At 53.6% G+C, this 27,915-nt stretch overlaps 1 protein-coding gene across 1 annotated transcript in view; it reads left to right on the top strand.

The window, feature by feature from the left end:
- CACNA1E (calcium channel, voltage-dependent, R type, alpha 1E subunit) overlaps positions 1-27,915 on the top strand; it is a 157,842-nt gene that overhangs the window by 58,967 nt on the left and 70,960 nt on the right. The window contains exons 8-23 of the mRNA XM_009994666.1: positions 194-297; positions 14,000-14,115; positions 15,059-15,112; positions 15,436-15,510; positions 15,798-16,007; positions 17,951-18,063; positions 18,305-18,417; positions 18,542-18,673; positions 19,006-19,078; positions 19,466-19,583; positions 19,874-19,941; positions 21,310-21,407; positions 24,738-24,794; positions 25,889-26,500; positions 26,628-26,881; positions 27,435-27,594. Coding sequence (XP_009992968.1) covers positions 194-297; positions 14,000-14,115; positions 15,059-15,112; positions 15,436-15,510; positions 15,798-16,007; positions 17,951-18,063; positions 18,305-18,417; positions 18,542-18,673; positions 19,006-19,078; positions 19,466-19,583; positions 19,874-19,941; positions 21,310-21,407; positions 24,738-24,794; positions 25,889-26,500; positions 26,628-26,881; positions 27,435-27,594 — 2,357 coding nt within the window. The remainder of the gene's footprint in view (positions 1-193; positions 298-13,999; positions 14,116-15,058; positions 15,113-15,435; positions 15,511-15,797; positions 16,008-17,950; positions 18,064-18,304; positions 18,418-18,541; positions 18,674-19,005; positions 19,079-19,465; positions 19,584-19,873; positions 19,942-21,309; positions 21,408-24,737; positions 24,795-25,888; positions 26,501-26,627; positions 26,882-27,434; positions 27,595-27,915) is intronic.

Below are 27,915 nucleotides of genomic sequence, written 5' to 3'. Positions count from 1 at the left end.
CCACCTGGCCATCCCTGCCTCCACAGGCAGCTGCCTGGGGCCCATCAGGGCTTGGTGAGCATGACTGCATTGCCCTGAGGAGCCTGGAGTGAGAGTCACCACCACGTCTGAGCCAAGGCACCTTCCCTCTGCCCCACGTGCTGGTGTTGAACGTAACATCACACATGGTTTTGTTTTTTCTTTTCCCTTCCAGACCAATGATGCCTTAGGAGCCACCTGGAACTGGCTGTACTTCATCCCCCTCATCATCATTGGATCCTTTTTCGTCCTCAACCTTGTCCTGGGAGTGCTGTCAGGGTAAGCAAGACACCATCCTTCCCCTCCAGGCCGTGCCTATCACATGTTTTCAAGCCCTGAGGTTGGCCCCTGGTACTGTTGTGCCCTCCAGGAACCCAGCAGCTGGTTCCCCTCCATCCATACCTGCTTGCCCCACAGCAAGGGACCATTCCCTGCCTCTACTTAGCTCCTCTCCTCCCCAGAGAGCTGGGAAAGGGGCAGTGATGAAGATGCTTTCTCGTTGTCTCACCTTGTTGAAGAGCTGGTGGGTTTGGTCACCTGTGAGAAATGGTCAGTGTTGATCTTCTGGCTGCTTAGGACCTGCTGGAAGGGAGAGACATGGAAGAGCTTTATGAAAATGTGCTTGAGTCCTCAATACGGGGTCTACATTTGCTGGGTGATGGAGTGTGGTGGGCATGGGCTGGGCTTGGGGCAAGGGTGGGAGTGATGCAGTGGCCAGGAGGGTGTGCCTGGTGCCAGTGTGGGATGCCCACTGGTGAGGGTGGGGCTGCCTGAGGTGCATGTGGACAAGCCAGGATGTGTAGACAATGCAACTGTCCCTGTTCTCCTCCTCCCAGGGGAAAAGGAGCTTTTATTCCAAGCCATTAAGCTGGGTTTGGAGAGAGAAAATAAAAGGCTTCTTATCTCCATGACAATGAGCTGTGGCTGCATCAGCCTGTCCTCGACCACTGGCAAGGGCTGGTGCATGGGGAGACTGTGTCTTCTGCACTGGGCTCCTCTGCACATGCTGCAGGTGGCACTGGGGACCCTATGCCTGGCAGCAGATGGGTTTGGTTTTTTTCCTTATTGCCACAGCCCTGGTCTGGCCAGCTGGGAAGTTCTTAGATGCAGGATTAATGTGGAGTCTGGTCCTGGTCATCTCTGTCACTGTCCTAAGTGTCCCTTCTGAGTTTGGGTATGATGGTGGCTTCAAGAGTGCTTCAGGAGTGTTTGTCTAGAGAGGCAGGCTGGGCTTTTGGGGTCTGTTGGTGGGTTAAAATTCCTCAGCTCTCAGTCTGGGGTCAGCCTGAGTCCAGGAGCTGGAGGTCCAGGCTGCAGGGAGGGAACTCTAATGGAGGCTGAAGATGTCCAAGCGCTGTTGGGTGGCTTTTGCATTTCTTGTGCCACTTCTACCTTGGGGATGCTTGTCAGCATCAGGTGGGAGCCTTCCTGCCAAAAGCAGAGGAGGGAAATTAGGAAACCTGGGGCTGGGCAGCTGGAAAACCCCCTTGTTTCAGTGTCGAAGTGTGCGGACGTAGCGTGTCGTGTGGACACTGAGGCTTCTGCTGCCAGTGCCAGGTGCTTGCAGGGTAGTGTAGCTCTGGCCTGCAGACCAGGCGTTGGCAGGAGTGCCAGGAGGTGGCTGGTGGGATGCCCAGCCCGTGCCCTGGTCCGTGCTGGAGCCCTGGGAGGCAGCTGCTCCCGCGCCCGCCGACTTGGATGGAGCTGCCTGGGGCTCTTCCCAGGCGCCGGCTGGCATTCCCACTGTTTGTTTATTGCTGATAGGGTTTGTATTGGGGAAGGATGCAAGTGGGTGGGTGGCCTAATTGGCAATGGAGATGCTCTTGTGGTGTGCCAGCTACCTAGGGAGAAGTGACTGCTCAGCTCCCCGGAGGGGTGAGTGGAGGAGGCGAGCTGGGCTCTGCTGCCCCACGGCAAGGCCACCACGTGTGTCCTCCCTCCTGGCCATGGCCATCTTCTGCAGCTTGGGGGATGAGGTACCTCAGCAGTGGGGAACCATCCTCTTGCCAAGGCTGCTGCCAGAGCTGTGGAGAGGTGAGACAGGAGGCAGGAGGAGGTGCTTCTGCACACAAACAATGTGAGTCCTTGACTCAATGAGAAGGGCTTCGTTCCTCGCTTCACTTGCTTAGTTTTGATTGTTTTTAACATCTCTCACCACCCTCCTGTGCTGGAAGAGAACACCTGGCTGTGCTGTGGGAGGAGAAGGGTGAGCTTTCCATCCCTCACCCTCAGAGCTGGAGGAGCAGACAGGGTCTGCCTGAACCCCACATGCCCCACAGCTGGGCTGAACTAAGAGAAGAAGGTCACGTTGGGGATGAGCTCCATGGAAGCAGCTCCACACCAAGGAAACCTTTTCCCAGGTTTAGGTTTGGAAAGCTGCCAGCCGTGCCAGGCTCACTGAAATCCTGATCACTCTGTTAACTCAGGACACAGCCCTGGTAGCTCACTGGCAGAAACCCAGACCCACATTGTTTCCCAACTGCCCCTTCTGCACTGACAAACAGTGAGGTCTGCTCAGGGTTTTCCAGCCTTCTTCCCAAACTTCACGCTCACATGCAGAGCTGCCTCTCCCCCCTCATCTCAGCAGTGGTTTTCCTTGGGGAAAACAAATACCCAAGGCAGGTCCTGAATGCGAAGAGGCAGCAGGAGGACACTTGAATGTTTAACTTGCCACCAGCAGAAGTTTGCTGGAGCCCAGATTTAGCAGTCTCCTGGTTGCGATGCGCAGCTCTCCCAACAGTCAGTTCCCCAACTGTTAAGCTGAGGCATGACCTCCGTGATGTAAACAGCCTGGATCCATCTGCTCCTCAGCACAAAGTATGTGGGAGAGGGAAAGAAATGATTTCCATCCTGCTGAGGCTCCTCAATCTTTCTCTCTAAATACGAACACGCACTGGAATCACATGCATCACTATTAAGAGGAGATGGAGTCACTCCAGGCAGGGGCTTGGAGAACCAGTTCTTCTGGGGCTTTGGCATTTCTCACTGTGTCTATTAACTTTCCCCCTCTGTGGCTGCAATTATGGGTCAATTAATTCTAAGTGAAAGCAGGAAGGGAGAAAAAAATATGAATAAATTGGCCCTGTTCCTCTTTGAGAGCAGGTATGAAGCCCGAGGAGATGTGACTGCTCAACTTTTAAAGCTACACAAGCTACTTAAATAATCCTGGCAGAAGAGAGTCAGTGGGAGCGAGCAAGAATGGAGCATCAGCTAAAATTCCTGGCAGCTGGTGGATCTGGGAGCTTGGGAAGATGCTTGAGACTCATATCCAGTGTTGCTCCCTGCATCCTGTGGCTGACGGTTGGTGTCACACACCACCAGGCACTGGCAGCTCTGTCCCTCTTCCCAGGTAGAACCACCGTGGTGCAGAGAAGGAATTGCAGCCATGGGATGAGGTGGAGGGCTGGAGGGGATGTCCTCCTGCCCTTTGGATCCGTGTGTCTGAGCCACATCTCCAGAGCAGTGCAGACCCTGCCTGGTCCCCACCACCCGTGGCATGCACAGTGCCCTGGCAGCAGTAATGCCATCCCAATCCTGACCACAGCTCCCCTGGCCATTGCAGAGGTCCTGCCTGCTTTGCCCCCTGGCACTCAGGAGGTGGGATGATGTCTGGCTTGTCGCTGGGAGCAAGAGGATGGAAGAGTGAAGATGAAAAATCAGCCACGCTTGGAGGGATAATGTTGAGGACTCACGTGGAGCTTCTAACACCAGACAGGCTGTGTTTTGCCTCTTTCCCATCTCCTGTTCCTACAGCCCCTGCAGAGAAAAGCTCATTTACAATTGCCCTCCTCCTGTGGAGGACTGGTAGGTTCCTTTCCTCTCTCCACTCCCAGCCCCTTTCCAGGGTGACAAAGCTGCTCTGATCCCTGCTCATTGTGGTCCACACCAACAGCTGAGTGGGTGCAGAGTGGAACAAGATGCTGCCTGACCAGGGAAGGCTGGGCCCGTGGGTCTGCCAAGGAAAAGACCTCTGGGAACTGGTGGCAGAGCAAGAAGTTGAGCACGATGGCAAGAAAAAATGAAATCCATCTGCCTTGTGCTAAACAAGAGAGTAATTTAAATCCTCCTAATTGCTTCCACTCATCCTGATGATGTTAAGTCTTCTCTCTCTTTAAGTCTTTTCTGCCCCCCACCCCCAGTTCTTGTGCTAAGCCTTTGAAAGAAACGACTAATGTTATAATTAAAGGATCAATTTGGCAAGATTTCTTTGTCTTAAGATCTTCTTCCTTTCAGGTTGGGTTAGCACTGCTTTCCCAGTCTCCAGAGAGTTTTCTTCAGCTCCTTCAGGAGCCTTCTGTACCAGCTCTGAAATCTTTTCACTTGACTTCATTTGAATTTCTTTCCCATCCAATTTCGAGGCATAACAAACGATGAATAAATTAAGTTTTATAGCAATTAATAATAAGGGCATTGAAGGAACAAGTGTACATTGTCAGTGGAGGCAGAGGGGTGTTGGGTTTTTTTGGGACCTGCGTGTTTGAGCTGGATCAGGTGGCTTGAATCCAAAAACACTGGGAAGAGGATTAATGTCTTGGAGGTAGGTGCTTTGTGGAGGGGAAAGTAAGGAGAGACATTGTCACACTGCAGGAAGGCTGGTGGGGAGATCATGAGGGACAGGAAGATGCCAACAAACATGCCCCAGAAATCCTGCAGCAGAAGAGTGAAAGCTCGGGAGCGTGGCTGGTGGTTTGGCTTCTTGTTGTTGTTGTTTCAGTGGTTGTGGCATCTCAGGGAGTGGTTCAGATGAGATGTGAGGTGTCTGTGGCAGTTGGGTGTTTGGAGATTCATTAGCTGGACCCGCTTTTGCCTGGGTGTGAAGAGGAGGAGGATGGAGGAGGAGGTTGGTGGGACCACGCTTGGTGAGACGTGGCCACGCTTGTCGCTTGGCTCTGAGGAAGCTCTTGTGTCACCGACGTGGTATTTGGACAGGAGTGAAGCAAAGGAGCCTTTGAGGTCTTCATCTGTATTCAGCAGCCAGGTGGGCATCCATATTCAATGAGAGCCGTGCTCTGTCGTCCCACCTTTCTGCAGAGGCTTCCCAGCCCTTTCCAAACACCCTCCCTGACAAGAGCTGTGCGTGTCCCGTGTGCCGTGTCCCCTGGTGGCACAGGGGACAGAGGCTTCTCTCACAGCCAGCCAGGCAGGAGGGGAAAAAAAACCCCACAACAAAGAGATTACTCTGACTTTCCCCTTTGATTTCTCTTTAGAAATTACTTGCCAGCGTGTCTCAGCTCCTTCAGATTTGCTCCTACTTGTGCCTCCTTGTAAATCTGCTCTGTGGACTGCCTGTTGTCTAAGGACTGTGGGTGAAAAGGCTCATTTTTGATTCTCTTGACAAAGCACTTGGCAGATAGTTCTTGCTTACAGAATGCTTTTGGAGTTGCTTGTTCCAGATGGTCGTCATTTCTGTCATCCTGGTTAATGACAGCACTGGTGTGGCCATGTCTGCAGCTCTTTGACTTGGCAGGTGGCTTTGGAGATGCCCAGTTCCCCCATGAGCAGCTCCATCCTTGCAGGGAGGTGCTGGTCTCTCCTGTTGGATGAAGAGGACAGGGTGTCCCTAATGAATCATGGAGCATGATCAGTTCTTCAGATCTCGTAGGTGGCTGTTTGTTTGTTTTGCAGTGGCAGATTGACATATCTAGCAGTTGCATTGTGGGTTTCACACTTGATGGTTGGTTCTGAATTCATTGTATTTGTGTGTTGGAGGCATCAATTAGAGAGCTTGGAAGTTCCTGGGAAGTGAACACGATGAAATGTTGAAAATTGGTGGGGTTTTTTCCCCCCGTACTGTAACTCACCTGTGATACTGGCCGTGCACTTTTCATCTGCAGATCACTGGTGCTTGCAAAGAGGGACTCTAAAGCTCTTCTCCACTAACAAAGGATAAAAACTAGAACATGGGAGGGGAGGGGAGGAGTGACATTTCCCCAGCGCTGCATGAGCCAGTGGGAGTGATTGTGAACAAAGCCCGGGGCTCTTGAAGCAGTGAAGCTGTGCTGCTCATCCCAGCCCTGCCTGATAAGAACCAAATAAAATCCCAAGCTTCCATCTCTGGCTCTGGGGCTACCAGACCCTCTACCACCTTTCTATACCTCTCTGGCAGCACGGGTGGCCTGTGCAGTTGTTGCCCCTGGGGGACACAGATGCCAACCTTAATGTTGTTACCCTTGCAAAAATGTTGAAGCTGAGACTCTACAACTGGAATGTTGGTGCCTCCCTTCTCCTGGTGACATTTGTCCTCTTTGCCATTTCTTTTTCTCTCCTTCGAAGCAAGAAGCTCTGCAGACTCTTGGCTGCTCTGAGCCCAACCCAAGTGTCATGGAAAACCTGCCTTTCTTTTTGAAAGGTCACAGCAGAGTTGAGCTGAGCACAAAGCAAGTATCCATGAGTGCTTTTCTTGCTTGGATCATGGAGTACTTCTTATCCCTGGACAGCATGCAGGAAGTGGAGAGGGGCTGGTCCCACCCTGAATTCCAGAGACTAGACTGGGCACCTGCATCTCTGCTGGGATCCACTGGGGAGGGACAGACTTTGCAGGAAGGTACAGCTGATGCCCAGCCATGTTCCTAAGCAATGAATGAGCCTGCTCTTGGATATATGGGAGGCTGTTGACTGAAACTACCTATAAATAAGAAACAGGGATTGCTGGAGAGAAGAGGGGAGGTATTTGAAGTCCTTGCTGTTTGGTGGGCTGTGTTCCCCATGAGGAGATGTCTGGGTTCTCTTGTGTTACTCACTGCTTTGAGTAATTTCACTGTCTCTGTTGCTGCTCTGGCTCCCCATCAGACAGACACCAATTATTTGAATTCTTGAACTCTATCTTCAAAGCTGCACAAAGCCTAGACTCAAGAGATCCCATAACATGGCTGGCCAATGGTGTGGCCCATATCACTTTGAGGCACCAACTTACAAAAGGAGTTCTTCAGTGCTGGGAGTCTTGACTTTGCTCCTGGTGGCTCCTCATCTGGAACCCCTCTGCCCTCTCCCCACTTTTGGTGACAAGTTCACATTTGGGCTGCCTTCTCCCTGTGTCTCCATGTTGTCATTGCCTGTCCCTTGTTGCTCAGTTTTTGTTGACTTCTCTTAGTGTGGGGTGTCCACACAAACAAGCTTGATGGTGTTTTTCTGAATAGTTCATGCTGCTTGGTATCACCCTTGTCTTGTACCAGCCCATTTAGGACCCTGTAGAAGTGACAGACATCAGCAAGTACTTATAATAAAACCAGGCTTAAATCAGTTGTAGAATCATAGAATGGCAAGTTCAAAGGGCCTCAAGGATCATCTGGTTCAACCTTTCCAAGTAGAAACACAGTTCAGATGCAATGGCCCAGCACCCTGTCCAGCTGAATCTGAAGAGTGTTCAGTACTGGGGAATCCATCACTTCCCTGGGGACATTATTCTAATGGCTGATTATTCTCACTGGGAATTTTTTTCCTTTTGTGTTCAGTCAGGATCTTCCCAGGAAGAACTTGTACCAATCACCCCTTGTCTTTATCATGTGACTCCTTGTAAACAGGGAGTTCCCATCTTCTTGGTAGTCACCCTTTAAGTACTGGCACATGGCAATAAGCCTTTTTTTTTCTCCAGGCTGCACAAACCCTCTCAGCATTCCCTCATACCTTCCCAGGCCTTGGATCATCTTTGTGGCCCTTCTCTGGATCCTCTCCAGCCTGTCCACATCTTTTTTGTGCAGTGGGGATCAGAACTGGACACAGTGTCCCAGGTGTGGCCTGACAAGTGCTGAGTAGAGCAGGATGATGACTTCTTTACCTCTGCTGGTGATGCCCTTGTTGATGCCACCCAGCATCCTGTTGGCTTTCTGTGCTGCTCCACTTCACTCATGTTGAGCTTGTTCTCCACCAGGACCCCCAAGTCCCTTCCCACAGAGCTGCTCTCCAGCCAGGTAGATCCCAGCCTCTGCTTCACTCCTGGATTGTATTTTCCCTCTTGCAAGACCTTACACTTTTCTTTGTTGAACTTCATAAAGTTCTTGTTAGTCCATTTTTCCAGCCTGCCCAGGTTTTCCTTTCAGGGTGGCTCTCACATCTGAAATGTCCTCTTTCTCACTCAGTTTGGTATCATCAGCAAACTTCATCACAGTGCACTTGGTCCCATCATCCAGATCACTTATGAAGATATTAAACAGTGCTCTGCCCAGTATTGATCCCTGGGAAACCCTACTTGTGACTGGCTGCCCATTTGAGGAGGAGCTATTTACCACCATCCTCTGGGTGTGACCTGTCAGCCTTTTTCCCACTCACCACATGGACCACTGCTCTAGACACTAACCCATCCATTTCTCTAGGAGGAGGCTGAGGTGCTGCAGCCTTGTCACCACGTGGGGAACACACCACTCTTGCCAGAGTACACAGGGCTGGTCAAAAGCTGCTGGTCACCACTGAGAGGCAACACGAGGAGCAGGGTGTTTCTGTTTTCCTTTGTTTGTTTTCTTTCTTTTCACCAGAGCCTCATGAGAAGGCTTTCTTGAGACAACCCAGGTTTGTTAAGGAATCATAGAATGGTTTGGCTTGAAAGGGACCTGTAGAGCTCATCTAGTCCAACCCCCCTGCAGTGAGCAGGGTCATTTTCAACTAGACCTGGTTGCTCTGAGCTCCATCCAGTCTGACCTTGAAGATTCTCCAAGTGACCTTAAGCAGTTGCCCTTACCCCAAAAAACTTGTTGCCTCCTTCCAAGCAGACCAAGCACATCTTCCACCTGCAGAGGCTTCTGTGCCCCCTGGACACCCTGCCCTGGCCTTTGCTGTTGGTTCAGTGTTGTACTCCTGGTTGGCCCTCCCAGTTCTGTTGTCCCTGCTTCCCACCACCTGCAGAAGCCCCAGGTTACAGGCTGCACAGTTAGTTCAACACACTGACTTCAGCTCCTCGACACCTCTTGGGTAAATACCATCTGATCCCCTCTGGTTTGCAACTGTCTCCTCCGTGTTTTCCAAACCGTCTGTTGGCAGTTCTGTACCATCACCTTCTCTGACACCCTCCTCCTGGAGTTGAAGGTGGTTTTTCCTCAAGTTGTGCTGCTCAAAGCTGAGTCAGAGCCGTGAGCTGAGACCTCGCGAGTGCTGTGGAGATTTACTACATTTATGACCTGATGTCTTACAGATGGTGTTCCTTGTTATGCATCCCATTGTATATGTCTTTTTCCCAGCAGCACAGCACTGCTGCCTCATCCCCTGTGTCTAATCCAGTAGATCTCCTCTTCCCACCCCACCCTTTCTGCTGCCTTGTACCATTTTATGACCCATTTGGTAACTGGTATGTTGATGGTGTCTTCAAGGGTGGCAAAAAGGTGATGAACTGAGTGGTTTGAAGAGGGTTGGCTTTTTGTTTCCAAGTCTAGTAGCCACAATACTGATGTGAACAGCATGTCGTGGACCTGCTCTGAACTCAAAGAAGCTCCAAAAAGGATAAAAATGGGTTGCAGTGTCTGTGATCTATCTATTTTTTACTGGTTTTATCATTGTTTGGTTTCTTGTTGTTGGGTTGGTTTTTTTTTTTGTGGGGGTTTTTCCAGTTTGCTTGGTTTGGTTTTTTTTTTCATGAAGAGGGGGCCTGTTTTCAAGCTGGATGCTTCCATGGGGGTTCTTCCCCCATTAAAACCAGACCTGGTCTCTCCAGTCCTTTGAGCAGAGCACAGTGGTGCAGTAAAAACGTTGCTGCCCTGGTGTGAGTGAGGGTGTGGGGGCCCAGGTAGGAAGGTGGGCAAGGACAATGGTGTCTTCCAGGTCTACTGCCAGGAGGAGAGACACTTTCAGGTGACATGAGGGCAATGCCAAGGCTGTAGAGAAGAATTTGCAGGCAGAGGAGGAGGGAACCATCCGATCTCCCATCACCCTGGCAGGCTGTGCCTGGTGTGAGGATGAATGGTGCTTTTGTGCGCAGGAGGAGAGATGGTCTCCTGCTCCTCAGCTCCCAGCATCACCACCCTCTGTGCTCACCTCCATCACTCGCTGTGTGCCCTCAGCTTTACTGGTTTGAGTGGGGAAGGGCTGCAGTGACCCAGGATCAGCATGAGTGGAGCTTGGCTGTTCTGGCTGGAGTTTTTCATGCTGGAGAGGCATCAAGATTTGAGACCAGGAGACCCAGGTGGTCAAGCAGAGGTGTTGCAGGTAGGGACCATGCTAGCTCCTGGGGCTCTCCAAGTCCCTCACAGGGACCTCATGGGGCAGCACAGCCCTGAGCTCTGTAAAACTGACCCATCCTTGGAGGTGTCACCCAAACATGCCGGGGAGCAGAGCCCTTCAACGGGAGGCAGGTTCTGGGCTCTTGGTGATGCGACACTGCCCTGCCTGTGACTTGGAGCTTTCCCAAGCTGCTGTCAGTCACCCTTGCTGGCCCTGTTCTCACTCACACACAGCATTATCTCTACCCGCTGCTGCAAATTGGCTCTGAGCAATCCTTGATCTGTCAGCATCGCCTACCCACTCTCAGATGTCACCAGCCCCCGCTGCTGCCCTGCTCAGTAACGTGTCTCTCTGAAATGTAATAATTCATTAAGTTGAGCTTAACTACTTTTTTTTCCCCTCCCCTCTCTGCCACCCCTTCCTCCTTCTAATGGACAAAAGCAATTAAGCTCCATTAGGGATCAAGCGTGTGGGAAGTGGCTCCCTCGGAGACGCTGCCGCAGCTGCGTGGACCTTGTCCCTGGCTGAACGTGGCACCAGCTTCTTGTAAATTAGGGCTCTGTGAGCAAAGACTTGGGTAGAGAGAAATGGTGCTTGATGAAGAGGGTACTGGAGAGATGCTCATGTTCCCTTCTCTCGGGAAAGGTTATTGGAAGCTCAGCTGGTCTTTCTGGGTTTCGTCATGGAGAGGTGATGATGGTTTCTGTCACCAAGCAGCAAAATGAGGTGCTGGCCTCAGCAGAGGAGCTGGAATACAGAGGCATGGGCAGGCAGGAGGTAGCAGAGAGGGGCCACATTCCCTGAGGGTGAAAATTGGGTGGGACTTTCTGCAACCTGGTTTAATGAGGTGTCCTTGCACATGCCAGGGGTGGTTGGAACTAGATGATCTTTCAAGTCCGTTCCAACCAAAACCATCCTATGATTCTATAGACTGGGGGAAGCTTTCCAGTTTCTCCTGGTTGCAGATGTATCTGCAGAGTCCAGGGGGAAAAATGTCTGCCAAGGAGCTGTCTGGCATGAAGTTGTTGTGGCCCATGGGGTTCAGCAAACAGGGGGACCAGGGGACCACAGCAGCAGGAGAGAGGCAGCTTCCCCACCAACCCTGGCCAGTGTTGCTCAGCATTTGAGTGCCCTCATGTTGGCAGAGCCCATGTGGGGCTGCCTGGCCTCCTGCCCACTGCAGAGCTGCACCACCTCTTGTCCTTCCCTGGACTGGTCATCATGCCTCGACAGTTTGCATGAGACACTGAGGTCCAGAGGACAGCAGGGATGTCTAAAGCTTTGGGAGAACCCTCCAGGGAGAGTCTGGGAAGAGAAAGGCTGCAGAGGAAGAGGTGGTGAAGGCAGGGGACAGGAGCTGCCCTTCTCCATCTGCTCGCTGCCTCCTCACGGTGCCTGGTTTTCATTCCCTGAAGGGACACAGAGGAGCTGAGCTGGTTCTGGTGCCAGGTGGTGCTGGGAGCATCTTTCCCAGACAGCTGGGGTACGGGAGGCTGAGTGAGCAGGGTGCTTGTTCATGTGCACCTGCACCTTTCCTGCTGCAAAGAAGCCTCTTCTCTCTGATGGATCACCCATCCCTTGGCCACGCTTTGCCAGGGTGTGACCATGTCTTGCCCCAACATGCTCCAGCAGCCCTTGTTCCTTGATGTCCCAATTTGCTAACATGCACAGGCTGGTGGGGGACGATGGCACAGCTCCAGTGGTCCTGCCTTTCCTCCAGGTGTAGGGCAAGGAGGGGTTTTGCATGAGGTGCCCAAAAGTGAGCGTTCCTTTCACCACTGGCTATGGGAGGTCCTTCCTTTTCCTCCCACCCAGTGACACTGCTTTTCTCTTTCTTGCCTTTTGTTCTTTCCCCCTTCCCTGCCCTTGGAGAAGAAAGTCTCCTTTCAGTCTGAAAGCCAGTGGTGGAGGGGGAGAGTCATTTGATGCTTAATGCCAGAGCGGCAGGAAACTTCACCTTCCTGGGGTGGAATGAAAAACGTTTGAATTGTCTGGGGATCTTAAACAGGAGATGCAGGGAACATTCAGGGGTTTTGACACAAACACACACACACATGCAAAAGCCCACACAGCGTTAAGGGGGTAATGGCTCAGCTGGGGTAATGCACTTGAACTCCCTCTGCAGCAGACAGGCCAGTTCTTTTAGTTCTTTTGAATATTCTTTTTTATTATATTGGGTTTTTTTGAGGCTGGAGATTGATGCTGGTCTCCAGGGGGAGACATGTTTGTCTTGCAGAGAGAGCACTGCCATTTGTTCTTTGCAATCATGCTTCCCTAGGAGCAGCTGAGGGCCAAGGAAGGGGCCCAGGGGATGGGCTGGAATCCTCTGTGCAGCCAGGGTTCTGTGGTCACTGTGGCTTGGGGATGAGAGAGGAGCTGCAGCAAGCAGGTTGCATCCCCCTGATGTTGTTGGAAGGAAGGGTTGTGCTGGAGGAATTAATGGTGTGAGGGATGCTCCCTGTGTGCAAATTGGGAAGACATTCCTCACTGTGAGGGTGGTGAGACACTGGAACAGGTTGCCCAGAGGAGCTCTGGCTGCCCCATCCCTGGAAGCGTTCAAGACCAGGGTGGGAGGGACTTGCAGAAACCTGGTCTAATGGCAGGTGTCCCTGCCCATGGCAGGGGGCTTGGAACTAAGGGACTTTTAAGGTCCCTTCCAAGAAAACTAGTTTGTGATTCTATGGATGGTGGTTGTCAGCTGAGGTATAATGTACAGGTTGAGGTGCCCCAGGTACATGGTGTGTGCAAGCACAGGGTGTGGGACATCCTAGGAGCAGGTCCAGGGGTGTCATCTCAGATGTAACTCATGACACTGGTGGGAGGCTGTATATATTGCCACTCCTGTGTTTCCTGCCAAATGTTTCTATTTCTCTGGGTGTGTGTGTTGGCCTTTGCAGACTTGCTTAGGGATTTGGGTGCTTCTTCATGAAGAGCAGGTCAAAAACCTGCACGAGCCTTCCATGTATGGCCATGAGTGTGTGGCAACCAGGAAGGACCCCATGCTTACCAGCATGGTCTGGTGTTTTACCTGCACATGAGGAGGTGTCTACAGCCCTAGCTGCATCTGGGTGTCTTTGCATAGCACTGAGCTGGGGTATAGGTGAAATCGGATGTCATGGGTACCCAGGAGTGTGTTTCTGATTGTTCCCAGGTGGGCATGTGAGCACCGGGGTGTGCTGGTCCATCCCTGCAACGTGTGTGCCAGAGGCTGCATGAGCAGGGGGCACGGTGTTCTGGCCAGTGCTGCTCAGCATTTGAGTGCCCTCATGTTGGCAGAGCCCATGTGGGGCTGCCTGGCCTCCTGCCCACTGCAGAGCTGCACCACCTCTTGTCCTTCCCTGGACTGGTCATCATGCCTCGACAGTTTGCATGAGACACTGAGGTCCAGAGGACAGCAGGGATGTCTAAAGCTTTGGGAGAACCCTCCAGGGAGAGTCTGGGAAGAGAAAGGCTGCAGAGGAAGAGGTGGTGAAGGCAGGGGACAGGAGCTGCCCTTCTCCATCTGCTCGCTGCCTCCTCACGGTGCCTGGTTTTCATTCCCTGAAGGGACACAGAGGAGCTGAGCTGGTTCTGGTGCCAGGTGGTGCTGGGAGCATCTTTCCCAGACAGCTGGGGTACGGGAGGCTGAGTGAGCAGGGTGCTTGTTTTCTGCTGCAAAGAAGCCTCTTCTCTTTGACGGATCACCCATCCCTTGGCCACGCTTTGCCTGGGGGTGACCGCGTCTTGCCCCAACATGCTCCAGCAGCCCATGGCTTGTGCTCGCCCTCGGCTCCTGGCCCCGTGGTGCCCCCAGTGCCCCGGGTTGTGCTCTCACCACCCCCTTTCTGCCCTTCCCCAGGGAGTTTGCCAAGGAGCGCGAGCGGGTGGAGAACCGCCGGGCCTTCATGAAGCTGCGGCGCCAGCAGCAGATCGAGCGGGAGCTCAACGGCTACCGGGCCTGGATTGACAAAGCGGGTAAAAACCGGTGGCACGGGGGGGGCTCCTGGGGGCTGCTGGGCTCTGAAGGCTCGTGCAGAGTGATGGAGATGGGAAGGGATTCTCTCAGCATCATCATCATCCAGTGCAGCACCCGAGTTGTCATGCGGTGCCACTGGGTGCGTGGATGAGCTCGGTCCTCTCCAGCCAGGAGGAGAGCAAGGATGTTGGGAACAGCTGATGAAAATGTTTTGAACCTGAGATATATTAAGTTTCCAGAGAAAGCTGCAAGCATCACTGCTGTCAGCTTTTCTGTGCCATGGTTTCCTCTCTTTTAGTGTTTGCTGGAGTTCCCTGTGGTGGTGGGCAATCAATGGGACAGTGGTTCTCCAGTTCATCCTGGAGAGACTGGATGGGATGCACTTGCTGGTTGCCAGCTCGGGGTTCCAACCTGGACCTGGGGATGGTGGAGGTTTCCAGGCTTCCAGCCATGCATGTGGGACCTGTGTGGCTTGGTCCCCAAAATCCCACAGCCTCTGACCTTGCTTGCACCTCCTGTGGGATCAGTTTGGTGTGTTCAGCACTGGGAAGGGAAGACTGACACTTCCATGTAGCCTTCAGGCTTGAAAAAGGATGGTAACTCGAAATGAGGCCTGAGCTCCAAACCTCAGCTGTGGCCCCAGATCAGGGTGTTGAGCCCCAGACCTTTCTACAACATTCAACTTCTTTACTGGTGTTAATTCCAGTGGAGGTAGAAGGGCTGATCATAAGAAATTTTTCTTTCTGATGCAAGATGTGGTCACTGCCATTTGCCACCCTCCAGAATTTGCTTTTGGACATTTAACCAATACTTGACAAGAGTTTTCAACTTGGGGCAACCACCTCTAGGCTGAGCAAAGTGCTTAGGTAGAAGGCAGTGAGGTCTGATGCTCTGAGCCTGCTGTGTCTTGTCTCCTGATGCTGAGCTCTGTGTTTTGCATAGAGGAAGTCATGCTGGCTGAAGAGAACAAAAATTCTGGGACCTCAGCCTTAGAAGGTAAGACAAGTAATGCCCTGCCTCAAAATCTGCCTGTCTGCAGCAGGAGGTTGAACCCCCTCCAGCTGTGATGTCTGGGGATGCCCCAGTGAGCTCTGCAGCCTAAGAGAGTGGTGTGGGGAGGGGGATTGACAGCATAACCCCTGAGGGGGTTTGAAGGCCAGAAGCTCCTACACAGGGTTATCTCTGGACTAAGGTCACCTGGGTGTCTCCATCCTGTTACCAGCCCTGAGTTAGCCGAGTGCTGATCACCAGATCATAGTCCAACGAGCTGGCTACTGGCAGAGCTGGGCCAGTGACACCTCTTCCTCTTCCCTCCCCAGTGCTCAGGAGAGCCACCATCAAAAGGAACCGGACAGACGCCAGTGACGAGCACTGCATGGACATCTCCTCCGTGGGCGAGCGGAGGCTGGCCCAGAGAAGACCTCTGCATCCAACTTTGGGTTAGTGCTGCTTGGAGCTTTTCCTCCCTTTTTGAGTGGTGAGGGTCACACCAACCCCGGGGAGGTGGTCATGAATCAGCCGTCTTTGCTGGTTTGGCAGCCAGGAAGGGAAAACCACACGACGTCCCCACACCATTTATAAACGGGGTGGTCAAGCTGTGGGAGCGATGTCTGTGAGCTGCCTCACGTTGCAGGGAAGGGCTGGAGCACCCAAACTCCTTCTCCCCCCTCTTTCCCCTTAGGTAACCCCTTGAGTCACTCTGGCCTTAAAGGTGCCAGGGTGGATGGTGCCTCCTACTTGCGGCACAAGGAGCGTCTCCTGCGCATCTCCGTCCGCCACATGGTGAAGTCCCAGGTCTTCTACTGGATCGTCCTGAGCCTGGTGGCTCTCAACACTGCCTGCGTGGCCATTGTCCATCACAACCAGCCAGCCTGGCTTACCCACTTCCTCTGTGAGTCCCTGGGCTTCTTTGTGAAGGTGTGAGAGCATCGCATGGGCTGCTAAAACCTCCTGCAACCTTCTTGTCTCCAGCGGCTGGAGGTTCCCTTTGCTCCTTGTCTCAGGACATGTGGGGAGGAGTCCCACCAGAGTCATGCTGGCACAGAGCTGGGTGGGGAATAACCTGAACAACAATCACTGTGTGGTAACAAAGGCCATGTACAGCCATTAAACTCAGCTCTGTCCTTGGCACCGTGGCCACTGATGGCTGCCTCAGCCCTGTGATGAAAAATGGAGGAGTTTTGCTGGTCCCGTGCTCTTCAGGTCATGAGGTGTGATGTGTTGGTCAAGAGAGAGGAATAGACTGCAGGTCTCAGTTGGGTTTATCCTAAAACTGTGGACAGTGCTGATGGAAAGCTTGCTGGAGATCCATGTTTGAATGCCCACAAGCAATTGCTGGCAAGGTGTGGGTTTGCAGGGGTGCTCAGTTTTGGGCCCCTCACTACAAGAAGGACATTGAGGTGCTGGAGCATGTCTAAAGGAGGGCAATGGGGCTGGTGAAGGGTCTGGAGCACAAGTCCTGTTAGCAGTGAGTGAGGGAACTGGGAATGTTTAGGCTGTGGAAAAGTAGGCTAAGGGGAGATCTCACTCTCCACAACTACCTGAAAGGAGGTTGGAGTGGGGTGGGAGTCAGTCTCTTCTCCCAAGTAACAAACTCTTGAATAAGAGAAAATGGCCTCAAGTTGTGCCAGGGAGGTTTAGATTGGAGCAATTTCTTCACTGAAATGGTTGTCAGGCCCTGGAACTGGCTGCCCAGTCACCATCCCTGGACAGAGTTAAAACCTGTGTAGATGTGGTGCTGAGGGTCATGGTTTAGTGGTGACCTTGGTAGTTCTGAGTTCATGGTTGGACTCAATGATTGCAGGAGTTTTTTCCAAGCAAAACAATTCCATGATTCTATGATGAGGCTGGTCATGGGAGAACCCCCTGGTTAAAGTTTTGGTGCAGGGCATGGCATGGAGATCTCAAGCTTGCAATGAGTTACTGGAGCATCTCCCAGCCCACAGTGGGCCATTGCACAAAGTCAAGTCTCAGAGGCAGCACACCCATGTCTGTTCTAGCATGGTGCTAGCTGCAGAGCAGCATGGTCAGCCCCACAGGAGCTGTGTGCTACTCCTGAGCTGCTGCAGCAGAGACAGTGCTGCTTTCTCAGCCATGTTACCCTTCCTCACCTTGAAAATGTCCCCATCAAGCACTAGAGTTGCCCAAATCTGCATTAGTATGCTCAGGCCTGCTGGCATCCCAGCATGTCCTGGTGTGGTACTGCAGCTGGTCATGGTGAGAAGCATCTTTTGGACAAGGTGAAGAGCCAGACTCTTGCCTTTTAATGTTCATGAGATGGCTGGGGAAGCTTTGCTCTGGCTCTTGGCTGTTCAGCCCAGTTACCTTGGCCAAGTTCCAGCCATGCAATGATTTATATCCAGGTTGCTAATATTCCCCGACAGTCACGTGTGGTTAATGTCTTTGCAGATGCCTCAACCACTGTCATAAAGAGCTGCTCTGCTCCATGCCAGCTTTCTCTGGTCTCCTCAAACCCTTGGAACACCAGTGCACCTAGCCTGAAAGATTAATCTGTGGGGTAGCTGTTCCATTATACACAATTTAGCTCCTCTGACAAACTTAGAATCGTAGACTGATTCGGATTGGAAGGGACTTTAAATGTCATCTAGCTCCATGCCATGATCAGGGACACATTCTGCTACACCAGGTTGCTCAAAGCCACGTCCAGCCTGGCCTTGCTTCCCTCATCCCAAACCCTGAGAGCTGAGGGGAGCATCGTGCTCCTTGCCTTGTCCCACCTCTGTGGTGTGCTGCATGGGCTCTGGGTGGATGCACACAGGGTGCTCCAGGGAACTCAGTGCCCCAAGGGTAGCACGTCTGGGTTTTCCCTTTCAGACTATGCAGAGTTCCTGTTCCTTGGACTCTTCCTCCTGGAGATGTCCTTAAAGATGTACGGGATGGGGCCGCGCCTTTACTTCCATTCTTCCTTCAACTGCTTCGACTGTGGGGTAAGTGGCCCCAGAGATGCTGTGGGTGTGGGGTGAGGTGTTTGGCAGGTGTCTGCAGCACAGGGTACCAAGGAGGAGAACAGGATGGCCCTCACAGTGGGCCATTTCTGCTGAGGCAGCCTGCCCGTGCCAGACCTGCCTTGGGCAGGGTGGTGGGTGCTTTGTCTTCAGGGATGTGAAGATTTCCTGCAAGAGCCCATCTTGAGCCTGTCTTTGACTCTTGGCTGTGTCTGCTTCTCAGGTCACCGTGGGAAGCATCTTTGAAGTGGTTTGGGCTATCTTCAGGCCAGGAACCTCTTTTGGGATCAGTGTTCTACGAGCCCTTCGTCTCCTGAGAATATTTAAAATAACCAAGTATGTACCAACCCTCGGTGCCCGTCACCCTCAGTCTCAGGCTGTGGCTGCAGTGCAGACCTGGCCACTCCTGCTCTCCTCCCAGCATTGCTCTGAGTGCTCCAGCACTGTCTCTATTTGCCAGGTATTGGGCATCCCTGAGGAATTTGGTGGTTTCACTGATGAGCTCCATGAAGTCTATTATCAGCCTGCTCTTTCTCCTCTTCCTCTTCATTGTAGTCTTTGCCCTGCTGGGAATGCAGCTGTTTGGAGGCAGGTGGGTAATGTCAAGTTTGGGGAAAAGGAATTTCTTGGTGTCAAAGCCAAGTGATGACACCTTCTGAGGTGCCTAAGGAAGAATGTAGCCTTACCCCTCAGCCTGCTTCTATCAGTGGTACCTCTCCCACACTAAAGTTCCTGCTTGGGCAGGTGCCACTGGGCTGTGTGGGTCCTTCTGTCCAGGACTCCTTTTGGCTTCTGGTACCAAATGCTCAGCAGACCTTCCTTAGAGTGGGTAAAGGTCCTTCTAAGCACAAGAGATGGTAGCACAGCAGTCAGGGCACTGACGATCTCAGTACTGAAGCCCACTTATGTCCTTTCCACTTCCAGGTTTAACTTCATCGATGGGACCCCATCGGCCAACTTTGACACATTCCCTGCAGCCATCATGACAGTGTTCCAGGTAGGAGCTGGGCTGCAAGGGGACTTGGGATCAGCTGCTCACTCCTCACTGGCTGGAAGGGGCCCTTTAAACCAAACAAGTTCCCCTCCATCAGCTGCTAGGATACAACTTGCTTCCTCCCTCTCCTCCTGTATAACAAAGTGGATGGCAAGAGGTGGAAACTCTTCCACCTCTGTTATGCAAGGTTGAAGAGTTTCAAAACTCTTCTGAGGAGACCTAAACCCTCAGCAGTGTTGGACATCATCTCTGTCAAGTGCTGCAACTGTAGAGCTGGGTTATCTGCTGCACAGGGTCTCTGTACTTGGCTCCTGCACGTTGGTGGGATGGATCGAGGGGGCTGTCCAGGTGATGAGAAGGTGACAGAGGTGGTGGCTTTCTTTCCTGCAGATTCTGACTGGTGAGGACTGGAACGAGGTGATGTACAATGGGATCCGCTCGCAGGGAGGCGTGCGCTCAGGGATGTGGTCCTCCATCTATTTCATTGTCCTCACCTTGTTTGGAAACTGTATCCACCTGGCTGCTGGGCTTCTTGTTGGAGACAACCCCATCTTAGCTCCCTCTCTGGGGGCACCCCCTCCCCACCCACTGCTCCTTCCTCCTCTCCCAGTTGAAGGAGTCCTATCATACGTGCAGCAGCCTTGGGTATCCCAAATATACTGAGGGCTGTGTGTATGGGATGGGTGAGAAGTTTGTCCCTTTAGCTGCTCCTCACCGAGGAGCCATCAGGGCCACTCTCAGTGGCTGCAGACACCCACATCCTTAACACGTGGCTTGTGCATCCTTAGCTGCTCACAGATACTCTGCTGAATGTGTTCTTGGCCATTGCAGTGGACAACCTGGCCAACGCTCAGGAGCTCACCAAGGTATGTTCCTGTTGCTCGTTTTTCTTCTCTTGTGGAGGTAATAAAGGATGAAACCAGCAGGACAGGCCCTGTGAGCAGTGCCTGTGACTGTCCTCACTCCAGATCTGGGACCACCTAGTCCCTTAGCTCAGCCTGCTTTGAGAAGAGGTCAGGTCTGATTGGAAGAGAAATCCCTTCCTCTGGGAAAGGACTCAGGATGTTTCCCTGAAACACAAACCTGTGTGCCTGGGCAAAGCCATTTAGACCTGGATTTAGAGAAGTGTTTAAACCTGCTGCTCTCTCCAGGAACACCCACACTTCCCATCACGCGTGGCTTAACTCTTTGTCTGTTTAAGCTCCCCAGTTTTGTTTGCCTCCAGTCAGATGGAGAGAACTCTCATCTGATGGGGCTTGATGTGGAGACAGATTTTTGCCCGAGCACACTGGAGGAGCAGAGTGGGAGGCACAGTGTCCCTGTTTATTCCCCATCTGCCTGCAGGGCAGTGGATGCAATTTAGGAGGCAATTTTAGGATGGTGCTTGAGAAGGTGATTTGGCTTAACTGTTTTTAAGACCATGCTGGGAAGTATGTGGGGAATGTTGAAATGTTGGGGCACCATCTGGATAATGGTGAGGAGGTGACAGCTGCCTGGGTCATTGCTGTTCTTTGGAGGGGACCAGCAATCCCACGATACCCATTTCTTTGCAGAGCTCATGTTTACTACTCAAGTCCTCACCTGGAGGTTTCCACACGGGTGTACATCTCACCCCTTAGCAGCAAACAAAATGGGACATGGTGCTCGTTTGTCTGGGGGGGAGAGTGTGTGTGGGGGTCTTTGTTCCCCTGTGACGGGTGCTGGTGGCACTTCCAGGGGTGGGAAAAGGGTGGGAGATCCCTGCTGTGCACCAGCAGCATCAATTAAGGGAGTGCTGAGATTTTGAAAAGGCTGCAAGCACTCTAATAACTCCTAATGATGTGGTTTTTTTCCTCCAGAGACACAAGCATACTCATTAAAGCAATAAGGTCTGTGCTGGGGTCATTGGTGGATGCCTTTCCTCCCAGCCCATCGGGGGTGATGCCTGTCTCACCCCTGTGGCTGTGCAGAAGGGAGGGCTGAGCTGGCCTGTCTGGAGCTGTTGTTGCATGCACAGCCCAGCTCTTGCCCAGAGCAAGCCAGGTTCCCTTATTTAAGTAGCACTGACACTGTCACTAAGGCCCAGCATAGTGGGGAAGTTGTGTCCCATGATAAAACTAAGGTGATATCTGAAAACACAGTGCCTGCTCTCCTTGTCTCCTGCACATCTTAGTGTCTAAGGTAGCCCTGTGCTTCCCTTCCTGCCTCTGATGAAAGCCCAGCATCCCATTAAGGATCTCCCGTTTCCTCTGCAGGATGAGCAGGAGGAAGAGGAGGCCTTCAACCAGAAGCATGCCCTTCAGAAAGCCAAAGAAGTCAGCCCCATGTCTGCCCCAAACATGCCAGCTATCGAGTGAGTGACCCCCCCACCATCCCTGCCCTTGGTGACTTTATCTCTGGGTGTCTTCCTGAGGGATAGGTGGAGATGTAGGAGCGTGTTCCATCTCAGGGTGCCTTCCTGAGAGATGGATGGAGATGCAAGATGGAGATGCAAGATACTCCCCATCAGCAGCAGAACCTTTGGAGAGGTGTCAGAGTGGGGATCTGCTCACCCCATGGCACCTGAGCTTTGCCCACCCCTGACCCCAAGCCTCAGAGCTTGGGAATGGCAGAAATCTGCTAAAAGAGGCTTTGTGCCCCAAACATACAGCTCAGATACCCAGGGCTGCTGCAAGGGTTGGGAGGAGGCTGGAGAGGAGGAACAGAGCTCAGTTTTTCCTTGAGGAGGGGTGAGATTTGTTCCCAGGAGCATTCCTTTGTGGCAGGGCTGAGGGAGAAGGGAGCAGCAGGGTCAGAAGTCCTCCCCCACCCCAGGCTGCTTCCCTGGGGACAAATACATTGGTGAGAGATGAAGCAGGTTTGCAAAAACCACCATTTATTTCCCAGAAATTTGATTTGGGCAAGGCAAAAAAAGCCCCGAGCCACATCAATCCCCAGCACGGTGTTAAGGAGCCTTGGCTCCACATTTCAGCACAAGAAAATGCTGGGGTTTTTTTTTTCTTTTCTGGATGCCTTTTTTTTTTCCCCCCCTTTTATTTTGCCGTGTCATATGGTCTCAATCACATAAAACTTTCAAAGTCAACATTGGAACGAGGCGTTTTGATTTGTTTCCCAAAACAGTACATTTCAGTACAGCTGAAAGGATTTTTGGTGTGGGGTTTTTTTGGTGTTTTTTGTTGTTGTTTTTTTTTCTTTCCTTTTTTTTTGTTTTTTTCCATATAGAATCCCTTCCCAGGGAATTTTAGGTTTTGTTCTGCTTTGAAACCCAGCCAAGCTTGTACATGGCAGAATCTCTTGCAGGTTTTGCCGAGAGAAATCATTGCCTCTTGGGTGGAGGTCGGGGGCAGCTTTGGGGTGAGGTGGTTCCTCGCCCTGGTTGCAGCACCCGTGGCTTTAGGGGCAGTGGAAGTTGGGGGGTGCTTGTAAATCCTGCCTGGTCTCCCAGCAGCTGCAGATATTGCCCTGCTTTGGGGGTGATGGGGTGTTCAGAATTAACTCTGTGTCTGGCTGAGCATTGAAGAAGGGAGGGAGGTTTATGGGTGGGAGGGCAGAGTGTGTGTGTTGTGACAAGCTCTGGCTGCTGTGTTGGATGAAGCAAGGGAATAGGGGGGATTTAAGCTGGAGAATGGACAGATAGGAGAGAGAAAGAGGGGGAGATGGGCTGTATTAGGGTACTGAAGGATTTGCCCACGCTGTGCATCCCTGCTGGAGTTTTCCAGGCATTGCCAGAGCTGGTTGTGTGAAAACAGATCGCTCCAACCTTTTGTTGTTGTTCTAGCAACATTGAAATGGGAGATACTGATGTTTGCAGATCTTTCCACCAGCTCCTCCCCCCTGGGTGGTGTCAGGGGCAGGGAAGGGAGTGGGGGCGAGCATCTCCAACGTCGGGTCTGATGTGCTTTTGGTGGTGCTACCCTGGGGAGGGCTGGTGGGGACATCACAGCCAAGGACAAGCCAGAGCAGAGAAACTCCAAGAGCGGTGAAACCGAGCTGGTTTGGGCACACAGACCCAGATGGCTGCGTTTCTCTGTGGCTACCCAGCAGCACGGGCAGACGCGTGTTCCCACGCGGCCGGGCTGGCGGGGGTGGCCGTGGTGCTGATGGCAAAGCATTGTATCTGCAGGCTTGGTGCTTGGTGGTGCAGATGGCTCGGGGCCGTGTGACGAGTGGGTGGCCAGATGGACGCGTGCGGGAGCTGCCGCGCGGCGGGGCCTCCCGGGATGCGGGTGGGAGCTCGGCCGCTCGCTGCGGATCCCTGCCCGTGGGTCCTGCCTGCCTGGCTCACTCAGGACGTGCACCCTCTGCCATCAGCGTGGCACTGGTCGCTGCCACGTGGCTGCGAGCAAGCAGGCAACCTCCAGAGTGACTCAGAGGGGGGGGTAAGGGTGTCATTTCACAGGCAGGTTGGCAGAGGGATGTGTCCCGTCTCACCTGCAGGCACGCGGGGTGTTGGCCCCATGTGGTTGGGGTGTATTTGCTGGCACGTGCCACACGCAGCCTTTGCAAAGAGCAAAACCTGTAAACAACTGTCTGCACGTTTGCACACGCTCAGGGCTGTTTGCTTGGAGCTGTGTTTATACAAGGAGCAGCTCAGAGAACTGGGGGTGTTTAGGCTGGAGAAAGGAGGCTGAGTGGAGACCCTCTTGCTCCCTACAGCTACCTGAGTGAGGCAGGGGTCGGTCTCTTCTCCCAGGTAATGAGCGAGAGAACCAGACAAAATGGCCTCACGTTGTGCCAGCAGAGGTTTAGATTAGATCTTGGGAACAATTTATTCACCCAAAGGGTTGTCAGGCCCTGGAACCAGCTGCCCAGGGCAGCAGTGGAGTCACCATCTCTGGAGAGATTTGAAAATGGTGTGTATGTGGTGCTGAGGGACACGGGTCAGTGGTGGCCTTGGCAGTGCTGGGTTAATGGTTGGACTTGGTAATCTTCAAGGTCTTTTCCAACCAAAACAGGTCTGTTATTTTATCTGAATCTTTTCTGTGCTGGTTCAAGAGGTATCCCCTGCTGCCTGAGGTTGGGATGTGAGGGGCACTGACAGCCCTGCCAGGCTTCTCTGTGTTGGAGCTGCTCAGGAGATGTGGGCTTGGCAGCATCTCAGCCCTGGGCTTGTGCCTTGGCTTTGCTGGGGAGCTTCACATTCCTCTCCGTGGTCTCAGGGCAGCATTAACCCACGATGACAGCTCTGAGCAGCTCGGGTCTGGCCTGATGCATCACTTCCTCTGCAAAATTGCCACGTGTTGCTTGGGAGAAATTAATTTGGAGCAGTTTGAAAGAGCTGTTCAATATCCAAGGCTGTAGCAGGACTTCTGAGGGACACCCCGTGCCCCTGAATCACAGCTGCCCCGGGTGCAGGAACGGCTACGTGGACCCCCCACAAAATGGATCTGCATCTTTGCCATGAACGTTGCTGCACGTACCTCCCTGGATGGCAGCAAACTGTCACGCTGGGGAATCTGGTTGCAGGGCTCAAGGGTCAGCACGGGCAGCTCGTTGCTGGTGTGCAAGGGTGTATGATGAGTGAGGGGTTCACTCCCCTGCTGCTGTGCTCCAGCATCCTGGCAGCTGGTGGGCAAAGAGCTCCCAGCTGCCCGGGGTGGGGGGACACACCTCTCAGCGTTGCCCCGCAGGAACTGAAAGAGGGGAGAAGGGGGGATTGAACCCATTTGTTTTTCCTCCCCAGAAGAGACAGGCGGAGGAGACACCACATGTCGATGTGGGAGCCGCGCAGCAGCCACCTGTATGTGGGCTGGGGGGGGGCGGTGGGTGTCTGTGGCTCCTGTGCTGTCCGTGTGTCCCTGGGGATGGGGCGCACGCCGCTCCCCACCCCGGCCCTCTCCAGAGCCCTGTTTGTGCGTGGATTTGTGTGTGGCCTCGTGGTTCTGTGCGTGCCCCCGTGGTCCTGTGCGGTACCTGTGTGTCGGGACGTGCTGCCGCCCGTGGGCACACGGCTCCCCGGGGCATGAGCCGGGTGTGTCCCACCCGTGTGCTCCTGGGGGTTCCCGTGTACCTGGGAAGGGCACGTCTGTCTTCTCCAGGGTGTTGGTGTGCTCCAGGGTTTCGTGGCCCTCCCTGCAGGCCAAATAGAGCTCCTTTTCCCCACCAGCAGCCAAAACTGCTTCCCCAGCCTCAGGCAGGCTTCCCACCAGGATGTGCCAGGCAAGGGGCTGTGCTGGCTCAGTCTAGCTGAGCACAGGGTTGTCCTCTGTGTTGCAAATGCCTTGGAGGGCCATCTCTCATTGGAGATAGGCAAGTCTTGTACCTGGCATCTTCCCTGCTCTTACTCACTGGCCCCATCTCACCACCACCAAGCTGCCTCTTGCACCAGTGTGCCCTGCACCCTTGTTTGTAGTGTTAGGGCAGCATTGCTCCAAAAAGGAGCCTGGCTCCAGGGAGCTGCTGATGCAAAGGCATCCCCAGTGCAAGGAGGGATTCCTGGCTGCAGTGAGAGAGCATTGCCTGTATTTAAGAAGGTGTCCCCAGGCAATCATGCAAGGGGAAGATGGTCGCTGCCTGGCTGGGATAGGACAAAACAGGGTGCTGGCTGCTCCCAGCAAACCAGGCATTACTGCCTGAGAGCTCCAGGGCAGCTGTGAGGCTGCTGGAGCTGGTCCTCCATCCATCTGGTGCCTCCAGAAGGAGTGGAAACACATTCTCAGCCACGTTTCCATCCTCTGCCAGCACCAGAGGGATGCTGGAAGGCTGGGGAATCAAGCAGGAGCCCAGCCCGTAGCCCTGAGGGTGGCATTTCCATCTCCCTGGCATTCCCAAATCGAATCCGGGGTGGATGGGGGTGAAGGCAGGACGCAGACCCCTCGCTGTCCCCGGTTGCAGGCGGGAGCGTCGCCGGCGGCACCACATGTCGGTGTGGGAGCAGAGGACCAGCCAGCTGCGCCGGCACATGCAGATGTCCAGCCAGGAGGGCATCAACAAGGACGAGCCGCCCCTCATCAACCCCCACGCCAGCATCTTCCGCAGGAAGAAGCTGGGGGACGGCGTCGCCCTGGAGAAGTGCGCCGAGGAGCAGCAGGGCAGCAAAGGGGAGAGGCCTCTGGCTGAGGGAGCCGAGCAGCCAGCCCCGGGAGCCAACCCCAGCAGCGCAGAGGACAGGAGGAGCCCATCGCCCAGGCTCAAGAGAGACAAGGAGCCGTGGCACCAGAAATCGTGCCACGGGAACTGCGAGCCGGGCGAGCAGGATGGAGCAGGAGGGGGCACCGAGGACAGGGCACGGATGAGGCAGAGCCAGCGGCGCAGCCGGCACCGCAGGGCACGGGTGGAGGGGAAGGAGCCGGCCAGTGCCCTGGGGAGCCGCTCGGGCAGCCAGGAGATGGGTTTGGAGGAGACCAGCCCCACAGAGGGGACACAGGATGGGGACCAGCATGGGGACACGACCTCAGCAGAGGCGCTGATTCAGAGGGAGCCGGAGGGAAGCAGGGAGCCCATCAGGTTGGTATCCGAGGAGGGCATCTCACAGTTCCCACAGCTGCTTGGCCTCTCTCCCCATATTTTCTTGCACCTCTGGTTTGTTTGTTTGTTTTTTGTTTTTTTTATCTCTCCCACATCCCTCCAGCAGGACAAATGGGGTCCCTGCTGGTGATGTGGAGCTGGTTGGGACCACCAAGGAGGGGAGCCCCCCCAAGACAGCACCTGAACCCCCCCGGGATCAGGACTGCAGCAGCCCGGACACCAGCGAGCAGGCACTGCTGGAGGGCAGCCACACTGTCAGCAGGAGTGAGCCCGAGCTCTCCTCCATCACCCCCAACACTGAGAAGGCCACAGAGAGCACCACCATCATGATCGATGTCCACGACTCCGCTGTGGTACAGAGTGAGGACCTGTCTCTCTTTCCTGAGCACCCTCTCCTAGCCCTTGGGAAACCTGTGGGGATGGGAAAGCTGCTTGCAAAGCTTTTCCCACCCGCATCCATCAGCTGGGGGGGAGGGTGGGGGGGTGGTGCTTTCTTTGCTGCTTCTTGTCTTACCTCCCTGCAGCACCCCAGACTTGTAGGGCAGCCCAAACACAGAGCTGCTGTCCCACCATGCCCTGAGGAGCTTCTCACCTCCTTCTTACCCACCCCTAACCTCATGACTCCCTCCCCCTTCTTCCTTGCCCAGGCAAAACACTCCCATCCCCTGTTTTTCCTAACACATCCACAGCCTCTGCCCAGCTTGCTCAAATCCCTTAACAGCATCCTTGCTGTCAAGGTGAGCTGCTTTAAACGGTGTTATTAATTAAACAGCATGTGAAATCTGGCCTTGTTAAAACCCCTTTCATCTGCTTCATCCTGGCAGCTCGTGTCTTTTCCTCCCTTCTGGTCCGGGGGGTGGGGGCTGCCTGTGCCTGGCTGCAAGGCCAGGCAAAGGCTCTCACTTTCCTGCAGTTAGCAACAAGACAGACGGGGAAGCCAGCCCCTTGAAGGAGGCCGAGAGCAAAGAGGATGAGGAAGAGCTGGAGAAGAAGAAAAGGAAGAAGGAGAAAAGCGAGACCGGCAAGGCGATGGTGCCACACAGCTCCATGTTCATCTTCAGCACCACCAACCCGTGAGATCTTTTGTTGGGGCCTAGGAACCTGGAAAACAGGGTGTTCCCTCTGGGAAAGGGGCTTCATATCTCCCAAACAGCCTGAATAACCAGCCACGATGTTCCCAAGGCCCTGGCAGCACTTTCCTCTGTGCCAGCCGGGCTCATGGTTTTCTCTCAACCTCTGGTTGCACCCTCTGATTTTTATTCAAGGCTTGTTACAGTTTTCTGCTCCCCCTGTAGCTCTTGTCCAGCTCCAGCAGCCTGGAAGAATAAGCCCCCCAATTTCTCAAGGACTCTCTCCCTGGGTGGCCAGGGGGGGGGGTCTCTCAGGGGCTGGAA

Source organism: Chaetura pelagica, unplaced genomic scaffold (assembly GCF_000747805.2).
Source record: "Chaetura pelagica isolate M959 unplaced genomic scaffold, ChaPel_1.0 scaffold363, whole genome shotgun sequence".
In the NCBI taxonomy this organism is placed as follows: domain Eukaryota; kingdom Metazoa; phylum Chordata; class Aves; order Apodiformes; family Apodidae; genus Chaetura; species Chaetura pelagica.
The sequence above is the reverse complement of the archived record's forward strand: the minus strand, read 5'-3'. Positions and strand labels throughout refer to the sequence as shown.